We start from the raw sequence: 13,536 nt of genomic DNA on the forward strand, positions 1-13,536 counted from the left end.
AACCCTGTTCCCATGCCATGCCAACTCTTCTTTCTACCAGGTAACTGCCAGATTCTGGGAACTTTCTTAGTATCTAGCAGTGGTAGGCCACAAATTGGAATATTTCAGAATGGTCTTCACTTTGAGAATGCATTCAGTTTCAATATCTTGTATGAGTGTCAGAACTTAACTCCAAAGAGGGGTCAGTGGAGACCCATGAAGACCCAGAGAGGGGACATTAAAAGGGGCTAGGGTTGTGTTTCCTGGAGAAACACAGACTAAAGGTCTCAATTCTCTCTCTCTCTCTCTCTCTCTCTCTCTCTCTCTCTCTCTCTCTCTCTCTCTCTCCACCCTCCCCTCCCCCCACGAGTGTCGGTGTGTCTGCCCTCTGGTGTCAGCCTTTATCTTGCGTCTTGTTTGAACAGTGCTTGTTTGTTCACTAGTGTCCCTCAGACTAGCTCAGAAGCTTCCATTGCTTCCCCTATATCTTCTGCCCATTTCCACATACAGGTACATCATAGAGAGGTTTACAGACTTGTGATTTTGCCTCAGTTCTGGGCACCTGAACGTGGTTCCATCGAGCTTGTGAGGCAAACACCTTATTTACTTACCCATATTGCCAGTCCCCTGGACTTCTTAATACTTTAGGAGTGAAACTATTTCTAAGTCAGAGGACAGAAACTGGCTGCATCCTCCACTGGTTGGAAGAAATGTGTCCACAGGACAGCAGGAAGTGTAAAACTGAATTTGAGATGTTCCTGGCAGTTGGGGCTGTGGCCTGGGAAGGACCTTTCTGAAGGGAAGGATGGTGGTGTGGTGTCAGGATGTCCCTGCACACTTCCTATGCTAGTAGTCACGTGTGTGTGGGGGGGTCCCACTCAAGAGATAAGACAGTATCACATTTTGTCTCATCTTCTATAGATGGTCACAGAAGGAAGCTGGCTTGTTCCTATAGTTGAGACAGTCTGGGAAATCATCTTATTTCAAAGAATGTCAAAATCATCTTTGAGTTAGCCCATTTGTTTGCACCTTGCACTGACTTCCCCCAGGTTGCTGGTCTTTGGCCTGCGGGCAACAGTGTGTGAAGGGGCATTAGGTGCTCAGCTAATCTCTTGCTGCAGCCCCATTACCATTCAAGTGCTTACAACCCTGTGTAGCAATGCCACTATCGTATCCATTGTACAGATGGGAAGACTGAGGCTTTCAAAGGTTTAGAGCCTCAGGCCAGGATTCCACCCCAGCTGACAATGAGCCAGTGAGTTTCCTCAGGCCCATCTCAGTTCAGATCTGCTCTCATCATTCCTGGAAATATGACCTCATGTCTCCGAGCCTCAGTTTCCTTCTAGAAATGGAGAAAATAAGCTTGCTGTGGAGTGGGGAACATTTCCAATGCCGAGGTCAGGACCCGAGCAGGAGCTGGGTATACTGACTTTTGTTGCGCAGGGATGGTGCCTAAAGGAGAAACTCCAGTCTCGCACAGTGTCTGTTCGGTTCCATCATCCCCAGCCTCTACCTTTCTCTCTCTCTCCCGTTCCTTGGGCTTTTCCTGGTCGGAGCCTCTCCCTTCCCAGTGTCCCTGGTTCTAATCAGGCCTCTCTTCGTGACAGGCAGGATGTTTGGCAGCTCAGCGTCCCTCTGACTGATGTCGCCTGTTAATTCCTTAAATTTACATATCGTCTTTCTTCCCTGGAGCTCATAGCACTTAACAGACAAGTGGGGCACAAATGATTTAACTGAGTGAAATCCAGAGGCCTGCTTGTCTGGAGACTCTGCAAACGCGCGGATTAGCCCAGACGTCAGTGCTGAATTATGATCCTTCAGCTGCTCGTGCTTAGCACGCCACTAGCATTAACTGGGTTCTTGCCGTGGTCCTGTAAATCATGCATACTGATTATCAGCCTACTGTGAGGGGAGGGGGACGGAGAAAGGAGGGGGCTCGGGGGCTCCGGACCAGCTGACTGGGAAGCCTTTGGCCTGGCTCAGTTCTAATGACAGGGTGGCTAGCTGAGATAGACCCGGATAAAATCCTCGCAGCCAGCACTTCACACCCCACACGCTTTTGGCTTTCCCAGTTGTAAGCATTCTGCTATGATTCCTTTGCTTAAGAATGCAAATTCACACAAGTGACAGAATTTCCGCCAAGCAATTCTCAGGCAGCAAGCGGGTCTTATTTGTGAAGCTGCGAAGGGAGAAGGCTGAATAAGAAGTCTCTCAAACGTGCTTTCCTTTGTAGATGGGGTGGGAAAAGGAAGGACTTACAAGTTACTGGAGCACAGAGGATCGGGGGACCCTCAGCGGCCTGCCAACCTGCTGGGCGCCTCCACAGGTTACCCTGGTGTGAGGTTGCCTCACCTTTAAAAGGGGGCTGTTGGCTCAAGAAAACGGCAGCAATGGCAGAAGGATTGCATGAATCTGAAGGCTTGGCAGAGTCTAGCAGAGTCTCCCTCTGTCCTCATTCTTTCTTCCTCTGTGTGTTTGCCATTCATTCATTTATTCATTCATGAAATCAAATTTCCCTGAGTAGTGTGATATACATGGACTAAGAGAAGGAGAAGCATGCAGTATTAAACCTTATATGTGCAGGACAGTCGGGGATGGAGAGTATAGTGTGACTCAGCAGGCGAATGTGCTTGCCCCAAACCCAATGGCTAGACTTCAGTCCCTGAACCCACATGGTCGAAAGAAAGAGCCAACTCCCGCAAATACTCCTCTGACCTCCATGTGTGCATTGAGGTACACTCATATGCACAAACACATGCACACATGTGAACATACGCACATACATATACATTAAGTAAATAAAAAATATTTTTAAAAAAATCTTAGATGGTCAGAAAGACACATATGACCCAGTTAAGAGTATCAGGCGGTGGGTAGTTACCATGTGGTGGGTAGTTACCTCAAATCCTTTGAAAGGTGCAAGATCAGTAGTATAGCTAACAAATACTTGAGTTGCTGAGAAAGTGGGGGTGAATATTACATGTGCCAAGAGCTGGGCCATGTGGAGAAGAGGAAGAACCAAGAGGTGTAGGCAAGCTGAGACAGCGAGGCAGCAGACCTAGGGGGAAGCTGGTTTCCCTCAAACAGAGAGTGACTGAAAGGATTTGGGACAAGACCCCTGCAGACAGCTGAAATAAAGAGCTTACTGTGGAAAAGTGGGGTATCCCTCAGTTAAGTCCGGGCTCTACTTCTGAACAGTCATTTCCTCCTTGGCCAGGTCCTTTAACCTTTCTTGGTTTCTTCATTGTGTGCAAAGTAAAATTAGATGTCTTAGCTTGCACGCATAGAGCGAGCATGAGATAGAATAATACACACTAGTGTGCTTCGTAACCTGTAAAGCAGTGTGCAGTCTCGAGTTGTAATTATTATCATTAATACTGGTGGCAGAAAGATCTGATGGGGAAACAGAGGGTTGGAGGACCTCTGAGTGTCTGGTGATGCTATCAGCAGCCCTTCCTCTGCAGACCCCATCATTAGCGACGCGCTGTGGAGGCGGCCTCCTCTCCCTTTTCTGTACCTGGAACAGGCCTGCTGCCGGAAGGTCTGCTATAGGCTTAGCCCTCACCTAGCAAGATGATGCCAGCAGATGTGACAGCAGCAAATCAGACATCCCCAACCCAGAGAGGGTGCTTGCCCCGGCTTCTGGAATGCGAGCCTGTCCTTCCCCAGCAAACCCAAGGTTTCACCATCCATATTGACTGAAAAGCTCTGTGCCCATGTCTAGGCTAACGTGGCATCATGTTAAGAAGAACTAAAGTGTCTGGCCTGCTCACATCCCAAGCTGGATACATACTGAAAATATGTCCCTGCCCCCCTTATACGCCTGGCAGAGGAGTTTAGCAGACCATGACCCATGTCTCAGGGCCCAAGGCAGATTGTGAGACCTCCCCTTTCTCCTCTGTGCACTTGCTCTCTGCTCACAGGCTGGAGTTGCCTGTCTCTGCACCCGTGTCTGTAAGGCCTAGGTGCTGCCAACCGTAACGAGAGCTCAGCCTTCTGCATAAGGATCAGATGGATTTAAAACCAGTCTGCCAAAAAGGCCGTTCTTGAAGCATTTGGACAGTGAACCCTTAATTTCCCAGGACATGTATATTCTCTGCTAAACGCATAGCCTTTGTTAATGATAATGGCCATACCTTTCAACCCTCTGGAGCTGTATGTGCACGGCTGCTTGGGAAAAGCCAAGTCCAGGAAGAAAGTGAGATGTCCGGCCACCCCCACCCCTGATCTGCTTTAAGTTGACATGAGTGTCTGGGTGAGAGTTACTGAGGCCCTGGCATCATCTGGCAGAGACAGAAGGTTTTTAATGTCTTCCATTTGGACAGTGCCCAGCCAGACAACAAAGACTCGAAGCATAAGCCACCTGGCCAGAGTCACCCTCCAATCCAGCAGCCACTACACCCCTATAAACTGTCTCCTTATAATTTAGTTCGTAAGACAGCACTGACCGTTTGGGTAAGCTAGAGATGAATAAGACATGGGCCAGGCCTCTTAGAATCTAGAGAGAAGAGACAAGCTTGTACACAGGCAAGGTTTCAAGTTGACCATGGCAGGGACTATATATGAAAGAGATATGACCCAAATGATCCAGAGACCTGGGAGAGGGTCCCATGTGACTGAAGATGGAAGAAAGAGCTTCAAGAAGATGCAACATTTGAATCAAGACTCTGAGGGAGCCTTAGAAAAGAGCTCAGCAGGCCCAACATGGTGGCACACACCTGTAGTATGAGCACTCAAGAGGCAGAAGCGGGAAGGTTGTAAGTTCAAGGCTAACCTGACCTACATAGCAAGACCCAACATGTTTCAAAACACCGACAACACCCCAACTCCAGCCCGACCTTCTGATGGAGGGGTCACAGTTACAAAGTGGTATATTTCCCAAGCATTTACCACCTGTATTTGGATTTGTCTTCCCCAGATGACAAGAACTTCTTGAGACTACAGAGTGACAGCCAGCGAGAGGGCCAGTATGGGCGGCTCATCAGCCCACCGGTGCACTTGCCCCGAAACCCTGTGTGCATGGAGTTCCAGTACCAAGCGACAGGCGGCCACGGGGTGGCACTGCAGGTGGTCCGGGAAGCCAGCCAGGAAAGCAAACTCCTTTGGGTCATCCGTGAGGACCAGGGCAGTGAGTGGAAACACGGCCGCATTATCCTGCCCAGCTATGACATGGAGTATCAGGTGAGTCGGGGGAAGAAAAGGGCTCAAGATGCGAGGGAATCATTGTGATTCCTCTTTCAGTATTTCAAAGAGCCTTGCCCATTCATCATTAAGGGACGTGGTTAAGCTCCACTGTTTTCATTGTGTTTCTTTTGTTGCTATGGCAACTAAATGACACTCTTATTTGTTATTCAGAATGAGCCTATCTCGACACCCAGACTTGGTTCTTTGTTCCTCCTATTGCCTTTTATATTGCTGAAATTTTCTCCAACAAATGTTTCTTCTCTTCATTTTATTTTAGACTGCTATCAGGTGGACTGACAAAGGGACTCACAGGCCAGGGAAATAAACACAAACAGCCCCTCTACATCCAAGGCAGTGGGGCTCTCAGAATGGGGGAGGCTGGGCCATGCCCCCCATACCTGCTCCAGAGAGCAGGAATCCAGGAAGGGCCGCAGATGGATAGACATTAAACTCTGTGGCCAGTGGACCTGGGAGAGCCCCAAACAAGTGGTTTCTCTCGCTCTCTGTCTGTCTCAGCTCCCGGAATTACTTTCTGTTATCTCTATCCCATGGAACAGGAGGCTGTGGCACGGATGGGCACACACATCTGTAGCCGCATCTTGGGCAGGGGTAGACAGACACACTGTGGATGAGGTGACTGAGAACCGGCCAAAGCATTAACCTGCTCCTCCCCAGATGAAGAGCAGCAACAGATGGCTGGTCAGGCAGCCAACTGCTCCTTCCACTTGCCAGAGGACATGTGCTCGTTTGCAGAAAGAACCTGGGGAGGCTGAGAACGAAGAATAATCACAGACCACAGAGCTGAGGGCTTCCGTGTGCACGCTGAAGCGTCCTGAGATGCTGGGTCCCCACAGAGCTGAGGGCTTCCGTGTGCAGGCTGAAGCGTCCTGAGATGCTGGGTCCCCACAGAGCTGGGGGGCTTCCGTGTGCAGGCTGAAGCGTCCTGAGATGCTGGGTCCCCACAGAGCTGAGGGCTTCCGTGTGCAGGCTGAAGCATCCTGAGATGCTGGGTCCCCACTTGCTAACGTTAGTGCTGGGATTAGAAGACCCATTGGAGTTTTTGTCTCACCCCCTGTAGGGTGGGCTTCTCCAGGTAGAGCTCTTGTCTTCATAGATTTTGTTTCTCTCTCACCTGCGTGCCTAAAACATAGTAGATGTTCAGTAAGCGGTTTCCTTGTTGTTGTATTAATGGATCTCTGAGTCAGTGTGCAGTGAGCAGTCACCTAAAAGGCAATGCAAGCCTAAGGACCACATGTTCCTCTTTACCTCACCTGCTCATGGCCTCTGAGTTTTCACATAACCTAGGTTGAGAATTTGAAGGATTTATGAGAAAGAAACCTCAGAAATAACTAGGGAAATTTTAACACCCCCCCTTATGTGTGCTCCAATTGTGGTCCTTTTAATCAGTATATTCTTGTTACTGGACAGCAATATCCACCAACTTACTATATTTTCTTATCCTCTCAAATATGCACTTGATTTGAACCAACTCTTTTTAAATTAAGATCTCAAGAGATGTAGCCATGTGGTCCACAGATGTGTACCAGGTGCAGTGACTCACACACACACACACACACACACACTGGCTGTTAGCAGAAGCCGGGAGTCTTTACACTAACCATGGTTCTTGTCCTTCTGGCTCTAGATCGTGTTCGAGGGAGTGATAGGGAAAGGACGATCGGGAGAGATTGCCATTGACGACATCCGGATAAGCACGGACGTCCCCCTGGAGAACTGCATGGGTATGCGACGACCTCGCTCTTTGTGACAAAAGGCAGCAACTGCTTTCTTAGAACACAGTGTTCCCAGTAGGTAGGGCTGTGCCAGTCTATAGAGGAGGTGAAATGCGGGCACAGTTGTGTCTCGGGCTGAGGCTGGGGGGGTATGGGATGAAGTGAAGGTTTATATCCATCTCCCAATCAGAAATAGATGTGCATTAAATATGTGAGAACTCAGAGTGCCAAGACCCCAGCATCAGACTCCAGTTTTTAGCCAAGAAAATGCTACAGGACGAGAGTGCCTGCCAGTCAGAATTACATGCTGGAAAGGGTTGATGGACTTAATGGAAGCCTTCAGTGGTGGGCAAAAATGGTACACATGCTATATAAGAATGATAACAAAATTACCCACGCCGTTCTTTCACGTGAATGAACTGCAGGGAAAATTATGGCGTAAGAAATAAAATGTTACATTTTGTTTTCAAGCTGATACTTCTAATGCTCAAGAGTCTGGAGTTGTAGGGTTAAGCGTGGCATACCACAGGACCGGTTTAGAAAGGACACCCCTAACTAGCTTTCTGGTCAGAAGTCCTGAGAACCAGCCCTTCTGAAATGCGCATAGTTTTGCTCAAGTCTTCATCCTGAAGCAGGGGTTTCCCTAAGGGGACTCTGACCACTTCCCATCAGAGCCGTGGATTTTTCCCCAAACAGAAAAGGATCCTGAGAAGGAAAAGGCTTGACTCCAGCTAGCTGAGTTGCTGTAGTAAATGACCAAGTGCTTTCCTTGGACTTTGGGTCCTGGGTGTCTGTTCCTAGATGCAAGAAGCAACTGAGACTTCCCCAGTCCTCCAGGCAACTCTCAGGGCTTGGGCATCTAAAAGTAACCCCAGGTCTGAGAAAGTAATCAGTACTAAGTTACTGATTACAATGCCTTCGGGACCCGTTACTCTATGAAGACTTTTTTTGATCCAAAGCAACTTGAGAATCCTCTCTAGTCAGCCTTGCCCAGTGATATTGGACACAGTCTAGAAAACGTGCAAGAAGTGGGCTACTCTCTGTAGTGTATTATCAAGTGACCTTACAGACGCCATCTTTGTTCGTTCAATTATTTCTTCCCTTTCTCTAACTCAAAGTTGTTGTTTTTTTCTTTCTTTCAGAACCCATCTCAGCTTTTGCAGGTGAGGATTTTAAAGGTAAAAAAAATGCTCGTTTTGCATGGCTTTTTCTCTTTCCATGTGATGTGAATTTGGTGAGGGGAGCAATACCCGGTTTGACAAAGCTTGCAGGAGAAAAAGGATGCTCCACTTTCTCACCACTAGGTGGCGCCAGCGACACCCATAGTTACTGGGGATTGAGATTGTCAATGTCTCACTTAATTAAAGTTTAGAAACCTATAATAGAGACAAATAGGTTACAGATAAACCTTTGAGCCTTGCATTGTCCAACTGGGACCAATGAGGTTGAAAATTCAGGAGTGGTGAGAAAGGAGAGGCTATGGGAAGATCAACACCACACACACACACACACACACACACACACACACACACACTCTATGAGGGAAAAATATCCATAGTAAATTAAAAGTGAAACAAAGTGGCAATGCTTGGTTTTAGGCTGAAGATGGTGTTTTTTTCCTGCTCCAGGGAAGCAAGGCCGTGGTGTCAGTTATCCCACAGTGAGGTGTGGAGGCAGGCGTTCTAGGGAGGGAGGAGTGGTGCTGGATTCAGAAACTAGGAACGGGAACAAGGGAGTATCTTCCCTGACTAGAGGCCAAGCCCTTGCCTGGAAGCAGAAAGGGGCATTTTCTTCCTAAGAAAGCAAGTGGAGAACAAAGCAAAGCAGAGGGAAATTGGGATGCTTGTCTCGTCCTAGGAAAGAGCAAAGGACGGCCCGGCTGCAGCAGAGGTTCTGCTTGCGCTGCTCAGATGCAGCCGGTTTGCTCTCTACAGCCTGGCTGCTGATGCGCCCACCTAAGTTTTCACCCAGGTTTCTAGCACTGAGCACTCTGTGGCGTTGTCCAGGCTAAGTGCCCCCCTGCAGCTAGCCGACGGCAGCATGTTCACAGACCCTCACCTGATATGGGTCCCAGCCGTGTGAGGGCTGTCAGGCCCTGTTTGTGCTGGCTAGTCGTACCCTTCGAGGTGACAGCACGTTAGAGATCAGCTTCACCACTTCATCCCCACGTCTCCACGTGTTATCCTTGCTCTCATTAATCTGTCCAGCTCCTGACTAGAAAGAGATGACTTGACACCTAGACAGTCTTCCTGAATACAAGTCATCTTGCCTAATTTGCCATTTGTCCTTAGCTCTAAGATGAACAGCGCGGGGGAAGTCGTAGAACAGAGGGCCAGTATATGTTTTCTTGCTTACCCTCTCTGCCGTTTCCCCGCATTTGAAAGTATTGAATATCCGTGCGCACATCTTACCACTCCCTGGGGATGGGGCTGAAGATGCAAGGCACTGTAAGGAAAACCGAGGTCCAGACTGAACAGCTTGGGTCACAGTTGGGTTCTAACCTTCAGGATGCAGGGTAATTCTTGTGCTGGGGAAGGGAAGCCCATTCCTGACTCTCAGTGGCTTGTTGAGCCTCAAAGCTCCCAGAAAGGCCAGTTCAAGACTGGTCAATAACTGTTCTGACAGTTGTGCACATAGCCTGTCTGGTCATGACTGACAGGAGGAGTGGCTGAGGGCTTCCCTTCTGTAAGAGAACAAACAAACCAAGCACATGCACTTTCCTTGAAGTCATGTGCAGCACGAGGCTGCACACCCTAGGCCTGTTCGCCTGCACAAAGATATATAAATAAAGTCTCGTTTGAGTGGCAAATGTGCACTTAGGCTAAATAAACACAGGGCTCGGGGGCTTGAAGGTAAGACTTTCCAGTAGCTTATAATCCTTTGGGGCTGTGCAGACAGGCCTCGAGTTGCAAGCGTTGATGACGGCAGGGAGGCAGCCAAGCCTTAGTGGGGAACAGAATGGGACTTGGAAGTTTCAACCACACTGACATGTTCCTTGATGCTTCTGGATGTGATGAACCTGGGACCAGGCGTTAGGACCTTTCCTCAGGCCTCTATCTTCACTCAAACAAAGGTCTCTCCATTTGGAAGACATGCCTTTTGTTCTCTTCCTGGGCAGGAAAGTAGGGGCCTCTTGCTTAAGATGGGAAATCACTCATTTTACTCAAAGCAGAGAAGCAGAATGAAATTGGATTTGGGCAAGCAAGGTAGAGAGAGGTGATGTGGGAACACTGCTTGCAGCTGCCATTTGCATTGCTTCTGGGCCTTTAGAATTAGGCTGTTTTCTTTTCCATTATAAACTAACCATGCAGCAGCAGTAATCCCATTCATTGAGGGAGATCGGTGTGCTCTTGGTGGATCTTTAGGGAAATGCAATAAAAAGTGGTCTTTGGACCTGTGCTGGTGACTGCTCTTGATCTTTCTCTTTTTGAAGGTTTTTTTTTTTTTTATTTTCTGCAGTTAGCTGGTTTCTTGCCATGAACCTCTGTCATTTTATTCTAATTGCATTGTGCTTTCTGCTTCATTACCTGCACTTGGGTTGTGTACCTGCCTGTGAGTTAGTGTTGAACATGAACTGTGTAGAGAAAGAGGAAACAAGGAGAGGGGAAATACTGTATCGGCATGCCATTCTTAAAAAGATTCTCTTGTTGTTGGTGCGAGTCGTATTTTAAACAATGTATCGTGGGTGTGCTCCCTTGCTTTCATGAGCAGTGGCTAGAAACGTGGTGTGATGATGGATCTTTGTTCTTAAGGTTTGAGCTTTAACAAATGAAAAACTGTGTATAAATGGAAAGTGGGGAGACTAAAAAGTGCTATAATTAAAGTGATGGGTTGTTTCCTCAAAATCAATGCTCAATAAGAGAAAAAAATCAAGCAAGGAGCCAGTAAAAATGTATAATGCCCATAATCAGAGTTCTGTGCCTGTTGACCAGCTGGATATTTTGAGCAGCTTGTAGCGGAGGCAAGAACTGCTGTTGCAGCAGGAGCAGGCTGTACCTGGCTAGAGACGGAGATCCAGGCAGGGTCGCACTGTGAATGTGGTCTTGAGGTGGGGTACCCTGAACTGCCTTCTTACTAAGCACCCTAAAAGGAGTCTATGTATGTCCTGAGAGTCCGATGGTTGTGACTGTGTCTCCAACCATTTCTAAGAGTGTCGTACTGCATCTTTTGCCTTCCTGCTGCCCCCCACAATTTCCATCTGGGTATAACCAGGAGAAAATGATGATCAAAGGCTGTCCCCTGGGCATGGCTGGGAACCACTTTAAGATGAAATCTGAGGTGACTGGTACCTGACTCCATGCCTCATATTTGGAGCCAATTTATTTGGGCCCTACAGACAGTCTGCCACTTTATAGCCACATCTCTTTTTCCATTCCCACCCTCATTCCCATGACCCACCTCCCATCCAGAAACTCTGCCAATACAGCACTCTAGTCCCTGGGCATGAGACAGGATGGCCCCATCGGGGTGCCTTTCTCATTGGACTTCCTTGCCTCTGTAGTGCTGCCTCCTTGGAACTCTTCTGGAGAAGCAGAGAGGGTTAAATCGAATTCTTGCACTGCATCCTTAGAGAAGTACACTAAACCCTGCCAGGCTCCAGACAGGCAGCTGTGCTGTGAGAACCCTCCCAAAGCCCCGCCCCCATCTCCAGCTGCCAAGTAGAGGCTAGGTATTGCAAGCAGAGAGAACGCAGAGAAATGTGTGGAACGACAATGTGATGTTCCATCACCATCTCTGTCCACAGGACCCCGAGACATTGTTTATGAAGTTTACGTGCATACTCAGCCTCTCCTGTCACAGAAGCTAGATTCATTCCCCTCCCCACACCTGCATCTACGGCAGCTAGCTGCCAGGACAATCCGAGAAAGGGCAGGAGAAAATGCTCCTCCCCAGCCCCTCTCTCCAACAGCACAAAGTGGCAGGCCTCAGTTTTATAATGTAGCCTCAGTTCCAGAAGGAGATGAGAAATACCTGCTCCAGTCAGATGAGGGGCTGAATTTAGAGGTATTTCAAATAGACACGGGGAAAGGGACAGAGTGGGGAGTCCCCCAGGTTACTGCCCATTCACTGAAAACCTCTGATGAACCCATCTCTATGTTCTCACTCGTCCAACAACTGGAAAGTTATTCTCGGGGCGCTTTGGATTTCAGCAACCTTTAAGCTGCACAGGAGACCTGGCCACATCCTTCCACTGCCTTCTATAAATTTTTCTAGTGGATTCAAGTTTTTTCTTTTGTTTGCTTAATCCCACAGATGAAACAAACCATTCACCTCCATGTCCCTTCAGCCGTGCTCATTCTCAGCTGGACAGAAAGGCCCCATGCCAGCACCTAAAATAGCTTTTAGGTACAAAGAGACCCAATTCCAGGTCCTGGTGGCATTTTATAAATGTGGCTGTGAGAGATGTTTGCTGTTTTTGTGGTGAGATGGTGTCAGGTCAGTTCTCTGACAGGTTCAGACAGAGTGGAAGGCAGGAAGGGAGAGAGGGCTGCTTCCTGTTCCTGCCTTACTGTTTTAGAGCAAAATCTGCAAACATGGTGCTATGAAAGACCAGGTAATAAATATCCCAGGCTTTGGAGACACATAGCCTTTTGGAAAGCTCTCTGCCCTGCCACTGACGCTAAGAGGCAACCGCAAGTAGTGTGTAAACTATGAAGATGGCAGTGTTTAAATAAAACTTTACTTAAAGAAACTGACAATTAGCTGAGAATTCTGTGTACCTGGTTTCACGTCTGACTTAATCACTAAGCAGTAAGCAGTTCTTCAGGGCGCTGAGCCATCCCTTGGGCTTCCCTATGTGTTTGCTACTTTGCCCTCTTCCTTTGTTTTCCAACTGCTCATCCTCTTAGGCCCTCACATCCCCCATGTCAGACAGTTCAGGTGAAGCCATGAATCATGGGTTAACACACTGAACGCAGCTTCACTATTCTTACAGCCACACTTCCTAAATCATTAAAACCTAATTCATTAAATCAGTGACACTGTTAACAGGAATGGAAGGCTCACTACCAAACAGGTAATTTCTTTTCATTTTTCCCATATGTGACTTTTCAGAATTGGTTTCTCAAAATCTGAATTCTTTGCATCCACATGTCTCTTCTCCAGAGAGTTCAGAACTTTTACAGATGGGAGTCTGCTCAACCTTGGAAATACACTTTGGAGTTATTGACTTTTTAAGTATCTGTTTCTCATTATCTTGAACAATGAGAAAACTTTGTGGAGAATTGGGGGTGGAAATTAATAAAAAAAATGGTTGAGGAATTGAAAACATTTTTCCATCTGAAAAGAAAGAAAGATCTGTGAGTGAGTGGTTGGTAGAGAATGGTCTAGGGGAGGCAGGGCCGGACGTCGTCGGCTCTGGGCACGACTGACGTCTTACCTCCAATTTTGGCTCCCAGGTTGGTGTTGCTATTTGTGAAGCAATAGCCCAGTCACCCATCAGAAAAGGGTGCTGAGTAAGGCTGTTATCCAGATGCTTGTGTTCCAAGGCTCTTTCCCTCCCTGTAGAAGCATTGTGAGTGGGAAGTAGTTCTAGTAACTTTCTGAGAGCAGTTCTGTGAGGCCCAGTGGGAAATCAGTATTTCCCAGTAAGCCTGAACATTGATCCAGAATGCATTCCTCTACCACTCTATCTATTGTC

General features: G+C 47.8%; 1 protein-coding gene across 4 annotated transcripts in view; it reads left to right on the forward strand.

Moving 5' to 3' along the window:
* Positions 1-13,536, forward strand: part of Nrp2 (neuropilin 2) — a 115,894-nt gene that overhangs the window by 76,241 nt on the left and 26,117 nt on the right. For 2 of the 4 annotated variants that reach the window (XM_048459278.3, XM_087903655.1), the window contains exons 13-15: positions 4,898-5,160; positions 6,809-6,905; positions 8,039-8,074. In XM_048459278.3, coding sequence (XP_048315235.3) covers positions 4,898-5,160; positions 6,809-6,905; positions 8,039-8,074 — 396 coding nt within the window. The remainder of the gene's footprint in view (positions 1-4,897; positions 5,161-6,808; positions 6,906-8,038; positions 8,075-13,536) is intronic. The other 2 variants (XM_087903656.1, XM_048459279.3) reach the window with 1 other exon arrangement.

The sequence above is a fragment of the Myodes glareolus genome, chromosome 1 (assembly GCF_982192425.1).
Source record: "Myodes glareolus chromosome 1, mMyoGla1.1, whole genome shotgun sequence".
Lineage (NCBI taxonomy): Eukaryota > Metazoa > Chordata > Mammalia > Rodentia > Cricetidae > Myodes > Myodes glareolus.